This window comes from Rattus rattus, chromosome X, assembly GCF_011064425.1.
Source record: "Rattus rattus isolate New Zealand chromosome X, Rrattus_CSIRO_v1, whole genome shotgun sequence".
Classification (NCBI taxonomy): Eukaryota; Metazoa; Chordata; class Mammalia; order Rodentia; family Muridae; genus Rattus; species Rattus rattus.
Genome location: NC_046172.1, coordinates 51,679,934 through 51,701,003, shown reverse-complemented (window position 1 = coordinate 51,701,003; position 21,070 = coordinate 51,679,934). Strand labels below are relative to the sequence as shown.

Here is a 21,070-nt window from a genome sequence, read left to right as displayed (position 1 = left end):
GGGCAAGGGAGTTGTGGGTCTTTCTCTTTTTTAAAGATTTGTTTATTTATTTATTTATGTATTTATTTATTATATATGAGCACACTGCAGCTGTCTTCACACACACCAGAAGAGGGCATCAGATCCCATTACAGATGGGTGTGAGCCACCGTGTGGTTGCTGGGATTTGAACTCAGGACCTCTGGAAGAGCAATCAGTGCTCTTAACTGCTGAGCCGTCTCTCTAGTCCCTATATTATTATTTTGTGACTATGTATATCTCTTTCTAAAATATAGGGTTTTTCAAATTATTCCTTGAGAGTTTCATACATGCATACAATATAACTGGATCATGGCCAACCCAAATTATCTCTACAGCCTTTCAAAGACACCCCCAATACTCTCACCTTCTATCTTCATGTCTTCTTCTTCTTCTTAAAAATATAGTCAACTCATTGAGTCCAATTAGGGGGCTGCCTGTGGGGCCATGCAGTGGGACATGGGCAACTTACCAGTGTGACCATTCACCAAATTTACTTTCTGTTTTTTTTCCTTGGGCGCAGGGCCTAGGACTAAGGTGTACGTGACTTCTTTGCACAGAGATCCTTAGGGTCCACGAACCTGCTCCAGTGATGCCTCACTAGGAGGAAGAGGCACTGTGAAGATCTAGTTGGGATGCTTATAGAGTAGGCCATAGAGTGGTCCCTGTAGAAGAGTCTCAGAAAAGCCCACGTACAGCTTTTATACTCTATGGCTTATTTGGAAAGTCAAAAACTCAGTTTAAATGAAGCAAGAGACATCACGAGTATAAATTAAGCGGTGCAACCTTATGCTCTGTTTGTCAGAACTGAGTGTCAAAATCCTCTGGCAGAGCTGGATGGGAAGATGGAGCTGAGATGAAATAGACTGTAAGGCCCATGTTTCTCATTATCATTCCGATAGTGCCTACTACTGTTGAAAGTTGCTTTATTAACATGTGCTTTTTTTTTGCTGCTTCTTAAAATAGCTCCATAACCAAACGCTGCAATTCTGAAAAGCATGATAAAAAAGGTTCTCTGATCATGCTCATTACTGAATATTTTTAGCAGAGCAATAATTAGGATTTGGAGGAAGCTGGGTGCCTCATTATGTCAGCAGAGGGCTTGGCTTCTTTCAGAGACCTACCTCTCAAGCAGCCAAAGCAAATCCCCCCAGTCCCAAATCTGCTTTCCGTTACTCAGCCAGAGACCTGAGACTCCGAGTTTACACAGGGCAAGCTCATGTCCTTTGTGTCTAAGTGACTTGCTAAAATCTATCAGTGACATTTCATCAGTCTCAAAGAAAGATGGGATGGATTGTTTTACCAGAAAGTTTTCAACTGTTCCAATTAAGGTGAGCATGCTGTCCCAGATCTGCTAACTTGGGCTCATCCAGGGACCCACCACCTACCTAGGCCCTGCTCCCATGCTTGGTCCAGTTGGAATTCTCTTTGCTTCCATGTGTGTTTGCATTTTCTGCCTTCTGTTTAGTTTTTTTCTGTGTTTGGTTTCACCCTTCTAGAAGATGATCAAAGAAGTTTCAGACCTAGTAGCCAACCCCAACTCTGTCCACAGAGCATGGACTGGAGTCAGATGTCCTGTCTCTAAGATCAGCAGTACCATCCTGCTGCTGACACTGTGAATGTGTATACAACACATTTTTAAAGGTCCCAAAGGGACACTTTGGAGCAGCGAAACAAAAATTTAAAGAGACTTGGGTTTGGAAGGGTGTTCAGCATCAGTATTCATCTTGTTGTTCAGTCAGCAACTATTCTGACAGTTCCTGCCTGTCACCTGCTGCTTGAGACTATAGAAGAAAACAAGAAGGGTGTGGCCCTGTCCCTCATACAGATCATAGGCAAGAGAGACAGTTGCTAATGGAAGTGTTCCACTAAAGACCTTGTAATATTTGAAAGAACAGAGCAGTGGGGCTGACAAATAGAAAGACCTGTTTTGGGAATTGAGACTTAATTTCTTTGACACTAAACCTGACCAAGAGTTCAGCAGACAGAGATATGACAGACAGAGAGGAGGAGAGCCAATGGTTTTAGAACAGTGAAGAAGCCCCATGTCGCTAAGTCCAGGCCCACCTTCATAGACTATAAGCAAACCAATTCTAGCCCTTGTCCAGTGCAGGAGCCTTGGCTGAGAGAGAGCAGAGGCTGGGAGATGAGCCTAAGGCTAGAAGGAAGCACAGAAAGGAGATTCTGAAGCAGTGGCAGAGGCAAGTTAACTAAAGCCTTTACTCTAAACACAGTAGAAAGCCAGTGAAGAGGAATGAGCAGGCTTGGGACTTGCATTTACAAGGATGACTCTGTGGGTGTTGATGTGTATGTAGAAATGGACAAAAATGACATCACTGCAACTGGAGAGATGGCTCAGTGGTTAGGAGTGCATACTGTTCTTGCCAAGGACCTTGGTCTGGTTCCTAGCTTCCACGCCAGTCAGCTCATAACTGCTTGTAATTCCTAACTCCAGGTCCAGGAATCTGATACCTTCTTTCACCGTCCCTGGACAGCTCTTGATGTAATCTTTGAATATGATGGTTTAGCTATGGTTAAAGATGGTGAAAAGACGTTGAATTAGCAAAGCAGGCTTCTCATTATACATTGATTGGATATGGACAGCTGGGAGTAGAAAAGCAGCCCAAATGAACCCAGAACACCTTGTCTAGCTGCCTTCTTAGTTGAGGGAAACTAAGGTCAAGTCGCTTGCCTTCCGAGGTTTGAATGACTTGCTGTAAACTGAGAACGCGATGCCCTTGTTCTTTGGCTTCACTGTTGCTGTTGATACAGGACTTATCTACATGGTTGGAATGATACGGCTACAAAAACCTCCATTGCCCGATACATGATTCTTGTTGACAGCAGGATTTTGAGCATGAATGCAGTTCTGTTTTGGCATCTGTGACCCCTTTCTAGTCTGTGCTGTTGGTAAACTCCAATATGTCTTTGGTGACTTTAAGGGCATCTAACAGGACCATTGGAAGTTGGCATCCTCGTGCTTCGTTATTTTTATTCTTTTCCACATATTCCAGATGAATGTGGGGAAGCCCCCATGCAGTGTAGACTGTTCTTAGAGGAGGTCGAATCACTTAGCACATCACACACATACCCTTAGATAGAGACAACAAAGGCGCCATTCTTCTCCTTTTCCTGTGGGGAAAATGGGACAAAGACTTCCGGCGGGACGAGGAGCCGTGATCTGACTCATTCATTGACTCGGTTATCATTCATCCCCTTGTGCATTTCCTTTGGATGCTTTCAGCACCTTCCATGGTACTGATCTGACACTGGCAATGCAAAATCAATTAAGGCATGCCGGCGTCCTAAAGTTCCATTTCTCTTTTTTTAAAAAAAGAAACAAAAATTTAAAAAGAACTCGCATAAACAATGTCTATTTCTGTGCAGAGACAAGTATCAGACATTGTGTTGTTGTTGTTGTTGTTGTTGTTGTTGTTGTTAGCTGAAGATCCCTTTATGTCCAGAATGCTGTGGGTTCTCGTGTTAGCATCAGAAAAGACTTCATAGAGGCACAGCCTTGAAGGTGGACTAATGAGGGTGAGGAAGAACTCTGGATAATGGGGTCAGGAAATGGGTACCTAGGATAGGAAGGAAGAGCTGAGCATTGGCGAATGTAAGGAGCCAGGCGAGTGGATGGTGTCTCCTGGGCCAAACCTGGGATGATGACGATTACAATGTTATAGGAAAGGAAGTGAATCGTGGCTGCAAGAGTCAGTTGAGGCCAGAAAAGAAAGTCTCCCTGACCTACCCTGAAGCTCCAGTATTGTCTAGCACAAAAAGAACCATTAAAGGAAGTAGATAAACTGACATAACTTTACCTTAATCTTTTTTTTTCTTTTTTCCCGGAGCTGAGGACCGAACCCAGGGCCTTGCGCTTGCTAGGCAAGTGCTCTACCACTGAGCTAAATCCCCAACCCCTACCTTAATCTTTTTATTCTTACTTGGACAGGCATGTTTGTTCCAACACAAAGAACAGAAGGCATCTCAACATCAGACATCATCACCAGAATTGTCCGTGACTATGACGTATATGCCCGGCGTAATCTCCAGAGAGGGTACACAGCCAAGGAGCTGAATGTCAGCTTTATAAACGTAAGTGTGCCTCCCCATGTACTCTGGGGGGGCACTGTATTATACTACCATGACCTTTGTTTACTGTGTACTGTGCAATGCGCTTAGTATTCTTCACTGTTGTCTCATTGAATCCATATTTTTAAACCCCCCCTGTGGTATGCTTTAGTTTGTGAAAGAGGGTCTCACTGTATTGCCCAGGAGGGTCTCAAAAGCATGACCCACCTGCTTCAGCCTCCCCAGTGTTGGGTTTACGGGAATGCACCAACACGCCTGCGCCACAAATGAGGCCTATATTTACAAACGAGGGAACAGTGCCCGAAGAGTCAGCCGAGAGCATAGGCAGCTCCACATTTATCATGGAGCTTCCTCACTCCCCTCCCCTGCCCCCAAACTCCCTCTTTAGCTTTCAGATGTGGCAAAGGGTTTCTGGAACATCTGCCCCTTGGGGAAAGGCAAGTGTTGTCTTCTCAAAGGAAAGGAAGGCAGGCGGAAGCAATGAGATGCTAAGCCCAGAGAAAATGCGTTCTTGTTTTAACGTTTTACAATTTTCATTTTATTAAGGCCTTACAGATGCTCATTAGAAACCTTAACAGCCGTTTTTTATTGTCCAGAGAAATTACAGCTGCTTAAATAAAGCCTGAAGCCTTTGGCTTCCTTTTGTATGTCTACCTTATTGTTCCCACAGAGCTGCTGTTAGTTTAATAATAGAGCACTGTTAAAACAATCTTTAAAACAAGCAAAACAAGCTGTTACAAGGCAAAGAGAGTAGCCGGATGGTTGGGGGTGATGTTAGTGAGTCTGGACAACTGGGGTTACCAGGCTTCCAAGGAGCCCATGATTTTGATCCAAACAAACACTCTTTGTGCATACAGGATTCCAGCCCCCAAACAGATACTGTATTTTCCAAGGGTGATTTGTCTGCAAAAGTAGGCATTTATAATTATATGCAGTTTTAATTATCTAGCATCTTTCACAACTGATCATTGGTACCTTCAAAATAGGAGGGGCTTGTTAATTGTAAGTCAGTGATTATTCATTGTCCCGATAAAGCAGGGAGTGCTGGGATTCAGGCCCCTCTAGCTTTGTATAAGCCAGGCAACAAAATGGAAAATGCCGGGTTCGAGTGGCACCCAAACACGTGGCTGCAAAGAATTCAGCCAACGTGATGATTTGGTATCTTAGAGAGAATAAAGCCCTGGTTATTTCAATAAATTAAACTGTCTGTTCTTTTAAATTGAATTCAGTCAACCATCCAAGCATAGCAAGCCATTTCCAAAAGTTATTGCTCGCTCTCTTTAAATGCTCTTTAGATAAGCCACTTAGCTCAGGGAACCGTGAGGATGGTGGGGGTGTGCTTACTGCCTTTCTCCGACAACAAGCCTGGCTGCAGCTCACAGAGGAAATTGAATGTGTTGGATGGGCGTGTAAATGAATCACAGAACCTCAGAAGCGGCAGAGACCTGATGAGGACCAGTCATCCAATCCATGTCCCTTGACTTTGAGATAAGGAAAACGAAGCTTAGAGAGTAGACGAGGCCAGGGGAGGGTCGGGGAGAGGTGGAGGTGGCCGTACCTCTCTAAATCTTGTGACTCCCAGCCCAGTGCTCACTCTACTGTTCCGTGCTGTCACTGAGTACTAAACAAAATAACCATTGCCAGCGTTGAGCAAAATATCGAAGAGCATGATGTAAAGACAACAGCTGACATTTAGCTAGAGCCAATGCGATACCCATCTAAGTGTTTTGTCTGCATCGTCTCATTTAATTCTTGTGAGAAGCCTACTAGGGTGGGTGTGATGACACTAGCCAACTTATAGGTGAGGAGACAGAAGCCTAGAAGGTTAAACAGCTCAGTCAGACCACACTGCAAATGATAGAAGACAGTGCGCCTTCCTGGAGCACATCTGTGTGCTTCTACAGCGCAGTAGCACACACATAGCTCATAGCCAACCCCACGCTGGGGCTGCAATGTGCTCTTGGAATGTCTAAAGGACGGAATCTTGACTTACTTTTATTATATTTGAGGTATTTTACAAAATTCTAAAGTACAAAATGGGCTTCATTCTTCATAGTAAAGAAAAACAATATATCCTATGACTCCTTAAGAGACTTATTGTCTATTGAGATTTTAAAAGGGAAGACCCTTAGTGTGATATTATTTTCATTGTTTAGACAATGTGTTGATCAGATAATGTAGATAAATGCCTGTGGTGCTTTAGAACAATGTAATTAACACATGGGAAGCAAATGCCAGGCTTTGAGCCATATATTCCGGTGCATGACCTTACCTGATTGTCATAACAACCCTGTGAGGTAGCGATGATTATCATCCCCATTTTATTGATGAAAAGTGAGGCTTTGAGGTAATTAGTGATTTGCTCAACTCAATATGGCTTCCTGGAGCATAGATAGACAACACCATTGTATAAAGTCTCTAATCACAAAGCCCAGGGACTCAATCAAAATAAAACTTGATGTCCAAGGAAACCAATGCACTTTAATTACCTTCATGGAACATATGACAATGACGATTTTAGCAAGAGGCATCGGTCCTAAGCCCCGTTAGTATACAACTTAATGTAAACTGAATTGGTTTTAACACTACCTCAGTAAGACAATCTTTTCAGGCCCTGGGCAGCCATTCTGTACACAATGCGTCCTTTGATCTAAGTTCTAGAGGACCAGGGGTATTTGCTCAATAAATGATAGCTTTGTGTGTTTTGTATTCTGTTCTTATACAATTTCAACTCATAGATGTTGAACAGATTGAACATAATTCAACATTTATACTTCCATTTATATATCCAAGGAGATTGATGTGTAAGACACGTGCCTTCCCATCAGTCTAGCCCTTGAGAAATAATGACATCTATTCTTCACATTACGAGCAAACCTAAGTTGATATAAAATATAACCAACACAGACGGACCTCTCTCATATCCTCCTGAGTCAATCTATTTCTTTCTCTTGTCAATTTTAACTAGGAGAAGAAGTACCGTTTCCAGAACCAGGTGGACAAGATGAAAGAAAAGGTCAAGAATGTGGAGGAAAGATCAAAGGAATTTGTTAACAGAGTAGAAGAAAAGAGTCACGACCTAATTCAAAAGTGGGAAGAAAAATCAAGAGAATTCATCGGCAACTTCCTAGAACTGTTTGGGCCAGATGGTGCATGGGTATGTAGTTATCTCAACTGGCATTGCAATGGCAGGCATTTTCAGCTTAAATGCCTTTTGTAGACTCAATGATGTCCCCTAAATAGTGGCCTTTGCTTAAACATCATCTCAAGTCACCCCAAGTCCATGTCCTTATTTAATTACTGAATCATCCCTCAATCACTGATTTAGTATGGTACCAAATGGTACACAAAGTGCGGTCTTCTCTGTTTCTGTTTCCAGAACTTAGAAGCCGTTCAGTTACCTTTGAATGTCTAGTATTGCAGAAGTTGTTCTCATAATTCGTCCCAGTCTTCAAGTTTGGAGTGATGCAAAGCTTAGGGTTAATAGTAAAGTAAATCAATGTAACATGGAGCTCGTGTTGAAAGTCAAGTCCAAGGGTTCTTTTTCTTTTAATTTTTTATTTATTCTTCTCTCATATATTACATCCCAACTGTAGTTTCCCCTCCATCTTCTCCTACTCCCTACCTCCCTTCTCCACCATCCACAGGCCTCCCAAAAACATCAAGCAAACATGACATATCAAGCTGCAATAAGACTAGGTACCTCCCCTCATATTAAGGCTGGACAACGACAAGGGTTTGGGGAGGTATTGCATTATTCTTTTTTTCCTAGAGAGTCATGAGTACCAGTGACAGACCAAAGTAACGACTCCACTCAATTCTAGCTGAGGGAAATGATGAATTTAGACTTACAAAACTGTGAGTGGGGGTTACTAAAAGGTGTGTGAGTGACTTTAAAACATGTACATCCACAGAAGTCCCAGCTCAGAATGGATGGCAACTTTCCTATAGCTGAATAGGTAGTGGTCCCTTTCAGTTAGCCTTCCATGCTTTGCAGACCACAGGCAGCTGGAGCAGAATTCCTGTTGGCAGCGAGGTGCAGGAGGGAATGGCTGGACTCTTGGATAAGGGAGTAGCAGCTCTCCGCTGTTCTCATTTTATATGTCAACGGAATTGCTCTTGAAGGTCTCCTGAGGGTAATCACACCTGCTCTAATTAAGTAAGCAGTGGGTATTGTGCTTGGGAAACAATGTTGCACCTCAGGAGAATGTGAAAGAATGGAGCTGCTCTACCACCGTGTTGTGTTGTGAGGAATTTTACCACTGGGGAGAAAGAGAAGCAGCGGAATTTTGCCTTGTAACCATGCCAATCAAACCTTAATTTTTCTTTGGCATGCAGTTGTTGGTATAGGTCCCAAAAGTCTCAAAGGACTAAGACCATGAGCCAAGAAAGAAAAAGCATATTTTTCCTCATTTAAATTCTTTAGACAAGTGTGATTGAAAACTGTAGAAAAGGAAAAGAAAATTCTGAAGCCACAATGGTAGCATGCCCTCCATTAGTTAAATAACCAGAGCTATTGGAAGAGTTGATAAGGGTTTTGTGCAATAGATATCTTTAACCTGACTTTCCTTTTTAAAAGAAATGCTATGTATGTTTTCATGTGTGTATATGTGTGGGACATGGATGTCTGTGTGCAGAGGCCAGAAGAAGGTTTCGCGTGTCCTTTGTCATCCTCCCATACACCTATTCCTTTTAACCAGAGTTTCTCCCTAAACATGGCGCTCCTGTTTTCTTGGCTAAGATGGAATCCAGAAAGCCCTAGTAACCCTCCTGTCTTGCAGATAAGAGCGCTTGCTGCATAATCACGAGGACCAGAGTTTGGATGGCAGCGCCTACATAATAAGCCAGCCATCTTGTACACAGTGGCAACCCCACATCTAAGTGTGAGAGACGAGGCAGGTTGCTGGGGAATTTTAGCCCCAAGCCAACTTTCTTTTTAAAACAAAGAGAAATGATTCCATTTGATTTCCTTAATCTTAAATAGCCAAGATTTCCTATTATGATATGAGAAGTCTCTAAGGAAATGCACTTCTACTTAATTATTTTATTGATGGGTTGTCACTACTGCCATTGCTCATTTGAGCTCATTCATTATAGGATTATCTAAAAGTAAAACACTCAATTAGTAGAGAAAAAGAAGACTGTTCAGAGAATTGGAGGAGATACTTTAAGCCCAGTGGCCTCTAATGTGTTATAGACAATGTTATAAACCAACCATATTCTATCTGTAGGCTGAGTCTGAAAGGGAAGGGCTAATTGAGCCATTAAAGAACTTTCAGTGAGGATTGGCAAGAGTGGAAACCAGACCCTGGGCTCCTTTTCACTTTTTTTTTGTTCACTTTTAGTTCAGATGATTTAATTCACGGCCCATTTATTAACGTTCTTGTCTATGCACAGCAGTATGGAGGAACACAAAGATAGTCTAAGTGAGTACCCTGTACTGTGGTCTTCAGAATATAAACTCTGGACTTGCCCTTTTGAGCCAGCATACGCCTTACTACTTTGTATTTTCACAACGGCACATGGCTTTTAATGGAGCCATAGAGCAGCTCATTGGCTTAGCACGCTTCAGAAATGTGACCCTGCCAGAAACCCTCGTATTGTTACTCAGTGGGAGGATGTTTTCTCCACCTGGGGTGAGCAAAAGGCAGGCAAAGGATATCATTTCATAGGAACTTTATCCTCCCAGTCTTCTCAGGCTCCCGGCAAAGGCGAAATAGTAGCTGGAATGGTTCCTAAAGAGTCTGGTGACAGTGAACGGAGGTGATTTTTAAGAAATGAAACCCAGCTTAGAGACTGGAGGTTTATCTTTTAAAAACTTGCTATTAGTGTCAAAACTGTTATTAACATTAATTTACTGTATCAGCCAGACTTAGACATTACTTTTTTTCTGTTGACATTAAAAGTACAGGAATAGTTACAAGGATGTTAAACGCCAAGATAAGTAATTTGCTTTTCATGAATATGCTATTATTATAATAATTCTTTATTTGTGGATTTGTGACTGGAACTCATTTCTTAAAACAGGGGATCTGCGTTACCTGCAAGTACAGTACTGATACGAATAACCCAGACTTAGAAAGGCACAGAATAGAAAGATTTAAGGCCTCAAATTTGCTACAGCAGGATTGGCAAGCACCTTTATATTTAGTGTACAGTGGGTATGCCATAGAAATGGGTCTCACAGAGTGAATGCATGAATGAATGGACTGTGAGAAATACCTGTCTACAGACCTTCCTTGGATCTGGAAAGGCTATGACGAGGCTTAAACTCTCCCTATACAGTCTTCCTTTGTCTATGGCACTGGATACACTTCAGTGTTTGGTGGATCAAATCCAGAGTTTTACACTGAATTCCAAGGCAGCCTGTGCTATGTGAGGCAGGCTAGTCTAGGCTACAGAGTGAGAACCTGACTAGAAAAACAACCACAAGAAAAACAGACTGCTTTGGTTTTCTTGGGGTTAATATTTTGCCCGGGAAGAGTGACTTGCTAGCTCCCCATGGCCATGTCCTCTGCCCTGCTTCCTCTGGCTCCCCCAACCTGACTCACTCATTGATGCTGCTGAGATGGGTCCAAGGAACATTTGGATTTGCTCCTTATCTATTATGGGAGAATACTACACAGTGATGCAAATAGCAGGGATGGGGCCCTAGGAGTCTGTCTTGGAAGCTGTCTGCCACAATTCTAAGAATGTGAAGCTAGCGGCCTGTGTAATCCTTAACTGCTGTAATAGATTTTCCAGTCCCCACTTACTCCATCTGAGTGGTAGGATATCAGGGCTTAAACCTTTCTATTGTTTTTTAACTCACATCACTTTATTTATTTAACTACTTTTAACGGATTCTACTAGCCTTGAGTCATATTCAGAAGGTGGCCTATAATCCAAACCAAATGGCAAAGAGAAGCCTTCTGTGTTAATCAGCTCTATATAAGAAAATACGCAATTAGGGAGAAGACAAGTTGATTTCATGTACACTACTGAGGTGAGTGTAATTTAATATACATGAACTTTTTAGGATCAATAGCAAATCATAGCAAAGTTTTCAGCGCAGTCTTCACACACGGTAGTAGTTTAGTTATCTTTAACATGTGCACCATGTATCCTACAGTCTTGGGATGTCTGTTGTAAGTAAAGCTTTATGACAGAAAGAACGAGAAAGAGACAGACAGGGCGGGGAACACTGAGGGGAAAGTTATTTGGGCGGAGTTTGGGAGGCTGCTAGCTCTATTGCTTTTGGGCTTGTGTCGAGGAAGGCACACGATGGTGGAAGGCTGTGGGAGGAAGCTACTCGCCTCATGGCACCATAGGGAAGGAAGCCAGGGGACAGGGAAGGAGGCAGTTCACTGCCCCTGGGCCGATGGTCTAGATCCAAACAGTAACGCCTTTCAGACAAAGACGCGGTATTACCTTTCCTTGGGAGTAGTGGCTCTGAATGGCACTTTGTCTCAAAAGAAGACTCCAAGTGAGCTTCACTTTGAGGCTTGGGTGCTTATGTTAGGGAGGTGCTGTCTGTCTCCCAAATGGCACTTACTGAAGGACCCTGGGTTAAGGGATGGTGGCCCTGCATGCAGGCTTTGCTTTGGCTATTTGGTTTTTTAAAGCAGTTTCATTATTTTTCTTTGAAGCATGTGGATTCACAGAGCAGAAACATTCTATTTAAGTGATCTGCCATTATGTTCCTTCACTGATTCTGAAAACAAAATTGTCTCCTGTTTAAAACGAAATGACTCTTTTTCATTTTACCAAACATGGTCCTCTTCTTAACACCCAAGGACAAAGAGCTCATGCTTGCCACACTTCTACTGTGTTTATCCTCTTGCCTCAGACCAGTCAAAGAGATCCCATACCAACCAAACAGACATGTGCCATTTGTTACATGCAAGTATGCTTTTTGTTTAAACACCATGGGTCCGATTTGGGGATGAGGAATTTATATACTGGAAGATCCACTGCTATTTTTTAAATTGTAGCATATGTGCTTATGTGTATCATAAAGTTTGCCATTTTAACTTTTTATTTTCGATCTAGAATATCAAAACCAGGGCCTCATTCATGCTAAAGTACTCTACCACTGAGCTACACTGCCAGGCCCATTTTAACCATGGCATTAACTCCATTCACATCAGTTCGCAAGCATCACCACCATCCATCCGCAGAACATTTCCACCATATCAAATAGAAACTGCACCTTTAAAACACAAACTTACGTAACACACGAGCTGCTGAAAAACACCCTCCATTCCATCGAAGTTGGTTGATTGCTCTAGGACCCTCACATAAGTCAAAAAACATACAGTATTTGTCTTTGTGTCTTTGTGTTTTTGTGTCTGACTTACTAACCCTTAATATATTCAAGGTTCATCCATGTCGAAGCATGGACCAATATTTAGCAGCCTTTAAAAGCTGGGTAATATTCCCCTCTGGGCATATGCATGAAAATGAAACTGTCGGATGCTATGGTGACGAGTGTAACATTTTAAGGAACTCTCGTACCACTCGCCACAGCAACTCTCTCGCTTTGCACTCCCACCACCAGTGTACAAGGATTCCACTTTCTCCACATCCTTGCCAGATTTTACTCTTTTGTTTAGAAAATGGCCGTCTTGATTTCGACAAAAGAGAGAAAATGAAGTCTGTGTGTCTGAACTACCGTTCACACTGGAAACATTTTCCTTTTTGCAGTGTTGGGGGCTGAGCCCAGAACTTGGCAAGGGTTCCTGCTGAGCCCCATTCCCTAGCCTTTCCACAGGAGGCTCTTTGACAGTCAATTCTAAAAACCAGAAAAAAAAATCTTTAAGCAAATATACAAATGAAGCAGGAGTAAACCTGAAAAGCCTTGAACTCTGGAAGTGCCCAGCAGGAGAGGTGGTCAGGAGCACAAATTCATTTCTTAGCTGCATGGCCTTGGGAAAGTTCTTTTGTTGTTATTGTTGTTTCATGAGTGTTTCCTTTACCAAGTTCCTTCTGTAAAGGTCCACCCTGTGTCTTATACATCCTAATCCACTGTCCCATGACCTATATCAGCCCCAGCCCCAGCCTGGCCTGGTACCTAGTCCAGGGCCCAGCCCACCTGGGCAAGTTTTTCTGCATCTCTACACCTTGGTCACCTCATCTGTAAGGGAAAAGCAAGCTTTGCTGCCTCCTAGAGTTGCCAGGAGGATTGAGTTGGTTCGTAACAAGGTCCTTATAACAGAACCTGGCAGCAGGACCAGCCAGCCACAGCGGAGGGTTAGCTGCTCTTAATAATGACGTTTCTCCATCTGGCCAGGATGGAAACGCAACTCGTCTGTCGTCTGTCTTCTTGAGTTTCATCTTTCCTATCAGAGGTCCAAGTCAGATCATACTAGATTTTTTTTCCATTTCATTCCAAGTCATGTGCCAGGATGTATAGGTAACACGAAAGCCTTTAAAGGCATTTATCAAGATATTTGCTGCCTCGCTAGATATTAAATACTTCTTAAAAGGGAAAACTTTGTAGGAGGGAAACAGAAAATTACTTTCACATGGACAGGACTATAAACGGGATTATTTTCTTGGGGGAAAACTTTCTAAATGGAAACCTCTTAATACAATGGAAGATTGAATTTAAATACCTTTTCTCTTTGAAAATGTCATGCCATGGTCTTCATTATTTGTTATATTTCTAAAGTGCTTTTCTTCCCAGGAAGCTCATTACGGACTGTCTCCTGACTGGATTCAATTCAGCTCTTTTGTAGTGGAGCCACCCTAGAAAGTCCAGCAGGAACAGATCGGGGAACCTGCAAGTCAGGCCCGGCTGCTTTTGCATGGGTAGCACACTTTTTTGTGAAGTGTGACACCATTGTTTATCATTAAAGATTCAAATTCTTTCATCCCCTTAGGCAGAATATTCTCAAGTTATGAGCTTGATTCAAACTAGAGTAGACAAGATGTAGATTTCTTAGAAAGTGGGCTTCTAATGGAAAGGCTGACAATCCATTACCAGCAGGGGGGCTAATGGCTGCCACTAAAAATATGCTGAAAGATTATAGTAATAAAAACACATATTTTAAAGTGCCTGCTAGAAGTTCAAGGATTTTTTTTAATGTTACTGTTAATAATAGGCTACCCAATCCGTTTGGCATTTGATTTTGTCTCATAAATGGGCTTAATCTCAGGTAATGCCGTTGTACTGCACTATTTTTTTCCTGTTTGATTTCACGGGGGCTGGCTGTCTTTTGGCAGAATTATCAGTGCTCTTAATGGAAGGTAAATAATTGCTGTATTTGTAGACAGGTGGAATTTTCAATCTGGGAAGAATCTCAGTGATCAGCAAGGTTTCTCTATTATGTTTTCCAGAAGAAACTTGAGGCTCAAAAAAGTGATAGACTGGGGCTTAGGAAGGGAAATGAGCGCGCGGAGGAGTTAAGGATGTGCCTGAGGTCTTTATGTTACCCTGGCTACATCACTATGGAAATGCCTGCCCCATCTTCCCATCCAGGCCACTTGAGTTTCTTTCTTCCTATCATAATAGGTTTTATGAAGGCATAAGCAACATGCAGCAGCTACCCCTTTGTATTTGTTGGGGATTGGTCCAGGGCTTCCTTCAAATACCAAAACCCATGGAAGCGCAAGCCCCTCCTATAGAAGAGCATTGTGTTGGCACAAACCCCACACACATCTCTCTCCTTACTTTAAAGATCTTGATGACCTTTAATAGCTAATGTGGTGTCGATAATGTGCATTAGGTTCCTTATTGTTTAGGAAATAATTGCTAGCCGAAGTCTTTTTTATATGTTAAATGCAGATGCCATTTTGATATGCAGACATTTGAACTCACAGATGTGGAACTAGCACGAGTGTATTCATTACAGAAACGCTAGAAGGTGATGACTAGATAGGCCTGGGGGCACAGTATTAGGATCCTCGCCACCTGAGAGAGCAAGTCAAGAGGATCACAAGCTCAAGGGCAGCCTGGGAAAATTAGAGAGACCCTGTCTCAAAAAGATGTGTTGTTGCCAGACACCTTTAATCCCAGCATTTGGGAGGCAAAGATAGGTGGATCTCTGTGAGTCTGAGGCCAGCTTGGACTGTACATTGCGTTTCAGGACAGCCAGGGCTTAATAGTGAGACCCCGTCTCAAGAAATAAGGGGAGCTGGAGCTCTGGATTGATGGTAGAGTACTTGCCTCACGTGGGTAAAGCTCTGCGTTCAATTCACAGTGAAACGCACACCTCCACCCCCACCCCCAAAGACCAAATGGAGGTGATAAGTCACTTGCCGTCCTTCGCACAGCCTCCTCCCCAGCAACACTCTATGCATTTCTTCTACTGAGACCATGCAAACCATATGACCCGAAACTAATTTCAAACTTTCCAGAGCATTTTTCATGTTCTTAAGTATTCTTTGAGGAACTGATTTTCGTGACTGGAGAGATGTTTCAAAACTTAAGAGCACTTGTTCTTGCAGAGGACCCAGCGCCTACATGGCGGCTTACAACCGTCCTAGTCTGTAACTCCAATTCCAGGACATCTAAAGCCCTCTTCTGACCTCCTCAGCCACCAGGAAGTCATGGAGTGCACACACATATTTAAAAACAGAACCTGTTTGTCAGTCGCTTAGTATACCTTCTTGGACTTACAGCTTTCTCTAACTTATTTTAGAAGTTTACAGATTTATCTGTTCTAACACTACGGCATCTATACTGAGTATTTACTTACATGAGTAATACCCGGGGGAAAGGAAGCTTTTGCTCTTACTGTCAAATTACTCATTTGGATCCTCCCAGCAGCACTGGACGTGTGACTCCTTTCCTATGTCCTCATCCACAGTAGCCATTACAAATTAAGGATTACAAACTGAGCAATGTCACATAGTAAAAGTATTTCTTCCCTGGCTAGCTTCCTCAATTAATTAGAGCATGGTGCTAATACAGTGTCACATTCTGACCATTTGATTACTAGTGAGATCGACCATTTTTTCCTTCATTTTTAGACATACCCCAAGCCTTCTTTGTTTTATCTTCTTTTTTCCTACCCTTTCTACCCACCCCTTCTTTTCCCCTTCTTTATCCCCCTCTCCCTTTCATTTTGATTTTTTTTGAGATAAGGTCTCCCTCTGTATCCCGGAGTGGAGTGGAGGATCATGCTTGAAGTCTCAAAGACTGAAAAAGACCCACACCTGTACTTTCAGAACATGGGAGGCAGGGACAGGAAGTTCAGAAGTCCAAAGCCAGCTTCAATTAATGAATTTGAGGCCAGTCTGGGCTACACAAAATCCTGCCTCAAAAAGCAAAATCAAAGAACCCCTCCCACCACCACCCCCAAAAAAAGCAGCAAGGAAAATCTGATTTTACCAGTAAAGCCTCCTTCTATCTCACAGTCTTCCCCAACCCAGCAAATGGCATCACCGCTTTCGAGTGTCACCAACTAAAAGCTATAGTCCCTTGACGCTGTTTCCTCCTATGTGCTGTCTGTCAGCGAGTCGCTGTTGGCTCTACGATCACACCATATCCTCCAGGACACCATCTTAATGCCATTCCGGTAAATGTAAAAATTGAAGGGACAGAAACCAGATGTGTGGTCAGAGTCTGGGATAAGAGGCAACGACAAAGGGCCATGTGGAACAAGCAGATGAAGTCCCCTATTTCTAGAGTGTAGTGGTAGCCACCCAACTGCGTACTTGTCAAAATCCATTGAAGTGTACACTAAAGAGGGGTTGTAGGCCTTAACTTAAATGTGAGGGAGACGCGCTGGACATTTCTTCCTGGTCATCTTTGTGGCCATCACTCTGAGCTAGGTGCCATCATAATCTTAGACTCTGATTGTCATGGGCTCCTCATCGATCTCCCTGTGCCCACAGTCTTGATGGCAGTGTCTTCTCAGAATAGTAGCAAGAGAGGTGATCAGAAAAGAAAAGGCAAGTTGTGTTACTCTTTTTCTTACACCTCTCCAGAAGTTTTTCTTCTTGCCAGAGAAGGTCCTATGTGACTCGATTCCCCACACGATTTCTCTGGCCTGTTCTCCCCCAAGCCACCACTCTCCCCTTCCCAATAGCACTCTCCACCGCTGAGAGTGCTGTCCCTTAAAACCTGCCTGAGTGGTTCTCCACACAGGGAAATAGAGTTCCCACCATGGCTGCCAAGTAGACACCTGCTACTTCTTCAGTGATCCCCACCTAACTCTTTCCTCCATGCCCTCCAGGCAGCAGACCCCACTCCAGTCCTGTGCTCAGCTTGTTCTTCCTGACATGGCTTGCTGTCTTGTCTGGAACTGGCTTCCCACTGACTTCCACTGGTGGGGCCGTCCCTCCCTCCTCTCCTCAGGTCTCTGCCGAGATCAATTCTCATTAGTAATTGCAGCCCAGTGCACCAATATGGGAACTCTGTTTTTGGAGATAGTCCCTTGTAGCCCTAGGCTTGTCCCAAACTCCTCTTGCCTCCGAAAGTGCTGGCACACAGGTGTGAGTCACTATGCCTGTCTTGGTATCTGTTCCCACCTTACTTTTCTCATAGATCATAGCTCTATCTACTGCACCATGTACTTTGCTTAGTGTGTGATTTCTTCTCACATCCGTAAGGACAAAGGTTTTTGTTTAATTTTACAAGAATCTACCACTATGTATGACATTGCTACTTTGCCTGGCGGTTAAACTGTATAGATGAGAGGAAAGTCCCATCCATTACTAGGGATCATAACTTTAGGTATCAATTTCTTACTGGCTCCAGATTCCACTCAACCTCCCCCATAGCCTTTGACAACATGGAATGCCATCCAAGTCTGTGGGAGCAGGAGTTCGGTGGCACAGCTCTCTATCCTGCTCATCGTTGTCTTAGCTGTACCCAGAATTGTTGTGTTAAGTTATCTTCTCTCCATCTTCTCTCTAGAAGCAGATGTTCCAGGAAAGGAGTAGCCGGATGTTACAGGCCTTATCTCCAAAGCAGAGTCCTGTGAGCAGCCCGACCCGGAGCCGGTCCCCTTCCCGCTCTCCATCTCCTACCTTCTCCTGGCTCCCAAACAAGACCTCTCCCCCTTCCTCACCCAAAGCAGCCTCAGCCTCCATCAGCAGCATGAGTGAGGGGGATGAGGACGAGAAGTAAAGGTGCCTGGTTAACAAGTGCACACCACACAGGAAGGGAAGGGGTCCTGGGATGCCTGGGTGGTGTTGAGCTGCAGCTCTGCCAGGAGATGGGAGTTCTGCCATGGGAGTTACTAGGGCCAGCTCCTTTTCCTTCTCCATTCAATCTGGCCTGGGCTCAGCATAGAGGTTTCTGGCGTGACAACCCACACAAACCTTAGCATCATAGAAACACCCTGCTTTAGCCCTGCTATGGAAAGGTTCAGAGCACTCCATGAAGTGGGGTGACTTCTGCTTTGGTCCACACTTCTATCTGTAGCCAATGAACCACCTGCAGAAGTGGCTGCTGCCTCACCCTGCTATCTCCAGCCCTCAAAGAGCCTTGCACGTTACCTCCTATCACCCGCGCTCTCCCAGAATGAATTCCCTTCCAACTGAGGTGGCTAAGTGCTTCCAAAATGGGCACATCAAAGACCAGTTCCAGCCTTCTTGGTTCAGCCTTCTAAGGCCTGATGGAATGCATCAACACTTTCCCATTCCAGGACCCTGACTCAGACGCTGCTTCACTTTGGTCAGATAGAAAAGTGTGACCCTTAACCTCTCATTCAAAGAACAGTTGTGCAAGGTGAACTCCACCTAAGGCCCGACATGCTTCTGGCTGTACTTTCTTGTCACTGGCATGATGACACTGTTTTCCAGAAATTACCTGAATTGATGGAAATCGCAACAAGGAAACCTGTCTTATCTAAAAAGAAATAACCAAACCAACCAGGAGCTGCTTTGCTTTGGCTCCATGTATGGAAGATGAAAAATATCTCTTGGAGCTTCTTAAAGGAATGGCTCTTTTCCATTTCTAACCACATCACAGTTCATAGACCTCAAGTAACAGTTTGATGTAACAAACACTTAGTATACCGATAGGGGGTGCTACCTGCACGTATCTGTTCTATGTATCCTCCAATATGCCACCCCAGGGTGTAAACCATATGCAATATGAATATGTGTGGTGGTGTTGGACTATATACCCCTCTCCTGCTCTCTCCTTGATACCCTGCTGAAATGCTTGATCTCAAGAACCATCTGGTTCCCTCATGACTTGGGCACTTTGTCAAAAGCTCAATCAAATGTTAGATTCCTGTAGAAATGTTTTGTCCCAGAAAATTCCAGTTCTTCACCCAGGACATTTTGGGTTAAAGAAAGGCTCAAACCTTTGAATGGTCTGAGAGACACAAGTTATTTCTGGCCCTTGTTTCTCCAAATGGGATGGAGACTTTCAGATGACTGGAGAACTATGTGGGGCCACTGTTCCCTAATCATATGCAGGGAATGAGCAGGTCCAGTCAAGGGTTTAGAGCTAATCTCTTAGGTACAAATAGAATTTCCTGATTATCGTAGTAAAGACAGACAGACAGACAGACAGCACGGCGGCTTGACTGAATGAAGGCCTTAACATGTAACTGGTGGGCAAAGCCCAGCACCTCCAGTGACAGAAACATCCTCTGTTTTCAGAGGTTTTGGGAACAAGCATTATGGAGGGTGGCAGGGGACAACTGATGAAGAAAGGTACCCATCTTTCCCCTTTGTGTCGGGGTCAAACTACCTCCCTGCTCGCCTGAAGATCATTGGTGACTATTGCAAACCAAAACTGTGAGGCTAAGCCAACTTGGAGCCTCCTTGTTCCTGGCAGAAGTCTGTAAAGTGCTCATGAAAGACGGGGTTGCTGGGAACCCAGCCTGGGAGAAAGAAAGTTTTTTTTTTCGTAGTCAAGATCCTCCCGGAGCATCACTCTCCAGAGGCCAGGGCTACCATTCTTCTACTCTATTGGTTTGATCTCAGCCTCCCACCATACACCCAGGACAAATTGTGTATGTATGCCTTCCACTTAAGCCAGTTGACACTTGTGGCAGTGCAGGGACAAGGAGAGCAACTGAGCAAATGAAGAAGAGGAGGAGAGGGTCATAGAGAGAAGAAAGAAAGCTAAAAACATCTACTGTCTTAAGCCACTTCAGGTTGTGAGTGTGGAGACTCTGTGTTGAAGTCTTTTTAGAAAGTTCTGACTCCACGATCCAGGGCAAATCAGATAGGTCCACTTTTACCTAAGTCTTGCTCTGAGGCAGAGAGTGTAGAGTTAATGTATCAGGTGAATATAATTTTGCAGGCCCTATACACCTTCCTGACAGGTGCCACATATATGACTCATCAGAGAGTGCCACCTTCGCAGCTGTGAATGATGGAAAATGACCAACATCAGAACCATCCCAGGTACAAACAACACTTAAGTGGTTTTAAATCTTCTCAGTTTCCAAGGGCACCTCCTTACCTTCCCAAAGCCATGAGTTTTCCACAAAGAAATGGGGCAGACTCTGCTTTGGCCTTTCTTGACCAAGTTCTTCCCAGCCCTGACCCGGGTTTTACCTCCCCGCCCCCACATACCTGGGAGGAGCCATGACTACTCTTTGTGTGAGTTCTTCAGGCAATTCTCACAGTCAAGGGCGAGTTAGGGATCAAATGACAGCATAAAGTGTGCTACAAGCTTGGAGAAGTAAGAAGAAAAGGAACAAAAGCAAGGGAAAGGGTTCTTTTCCCTCCAGGAAGGGAAAGAAGAAAAATAGGGAACCCATTCCCTAAGGTTGGTAATGGGAAGCTGGAAAAAAATGACACTAGAGTTGGTGAGTACGGGAGGACCGGTATTAGCAATTCTCATATTCCCCCACCCCGGGAAACCAAGTGCAGACTCTTCACATAAATAAAAGGGGTGTAGTTGTAATGTGGTAGTAACACTGTATGGCCCATGTCTGCCAAGAAACTTCATTGCCAGGATAACCCAGAGGCAAAGGTAAACCAGCCCTGTGAGGGACACAGTGTGGCTTCGAACATGCGGTGGGTGCGGAAGTCGCCATTCTATGACCTAGGCAACAACGTTACA

General features: G+C 43.8%; 1 protein-coding gene across 2 annotated transcripts in view; it reads left to right on the top strand.

Annotated features, from left to right (window-relative positions):
• Window positions 1–18,407, top strand: part of Pcyt1b (phosphate cytidylyltransferase 1, choline, beta) — a 62,966-nt gene extending 44,559 nt beyond the window's left edge. For both annotated transcript variants that reach the window (XM_032889650.1, XM_032889651.1), the window contains exons 6-8: window positions 3,968–4,110; window positions 7,076–7,264; window positions 17,954–18,407. In XM_032889650.1, the coding sequence (XP_032745541.1) occupies window positions 3,968–4,110; window positions 7,076–7,264; window positions 17,954–18,166 (545 nt within the window). In that variant the 3' untranslated portion in view covers window positions 18,167–18,407. The remainder of the gene's footprint in view (window positions 1–3,967; window positions 4,111–7,075; window positions 7,265–17,953) is intronic.
• Window positions 18,408–21,070: the final 2,663 nt, after the last annotated feature.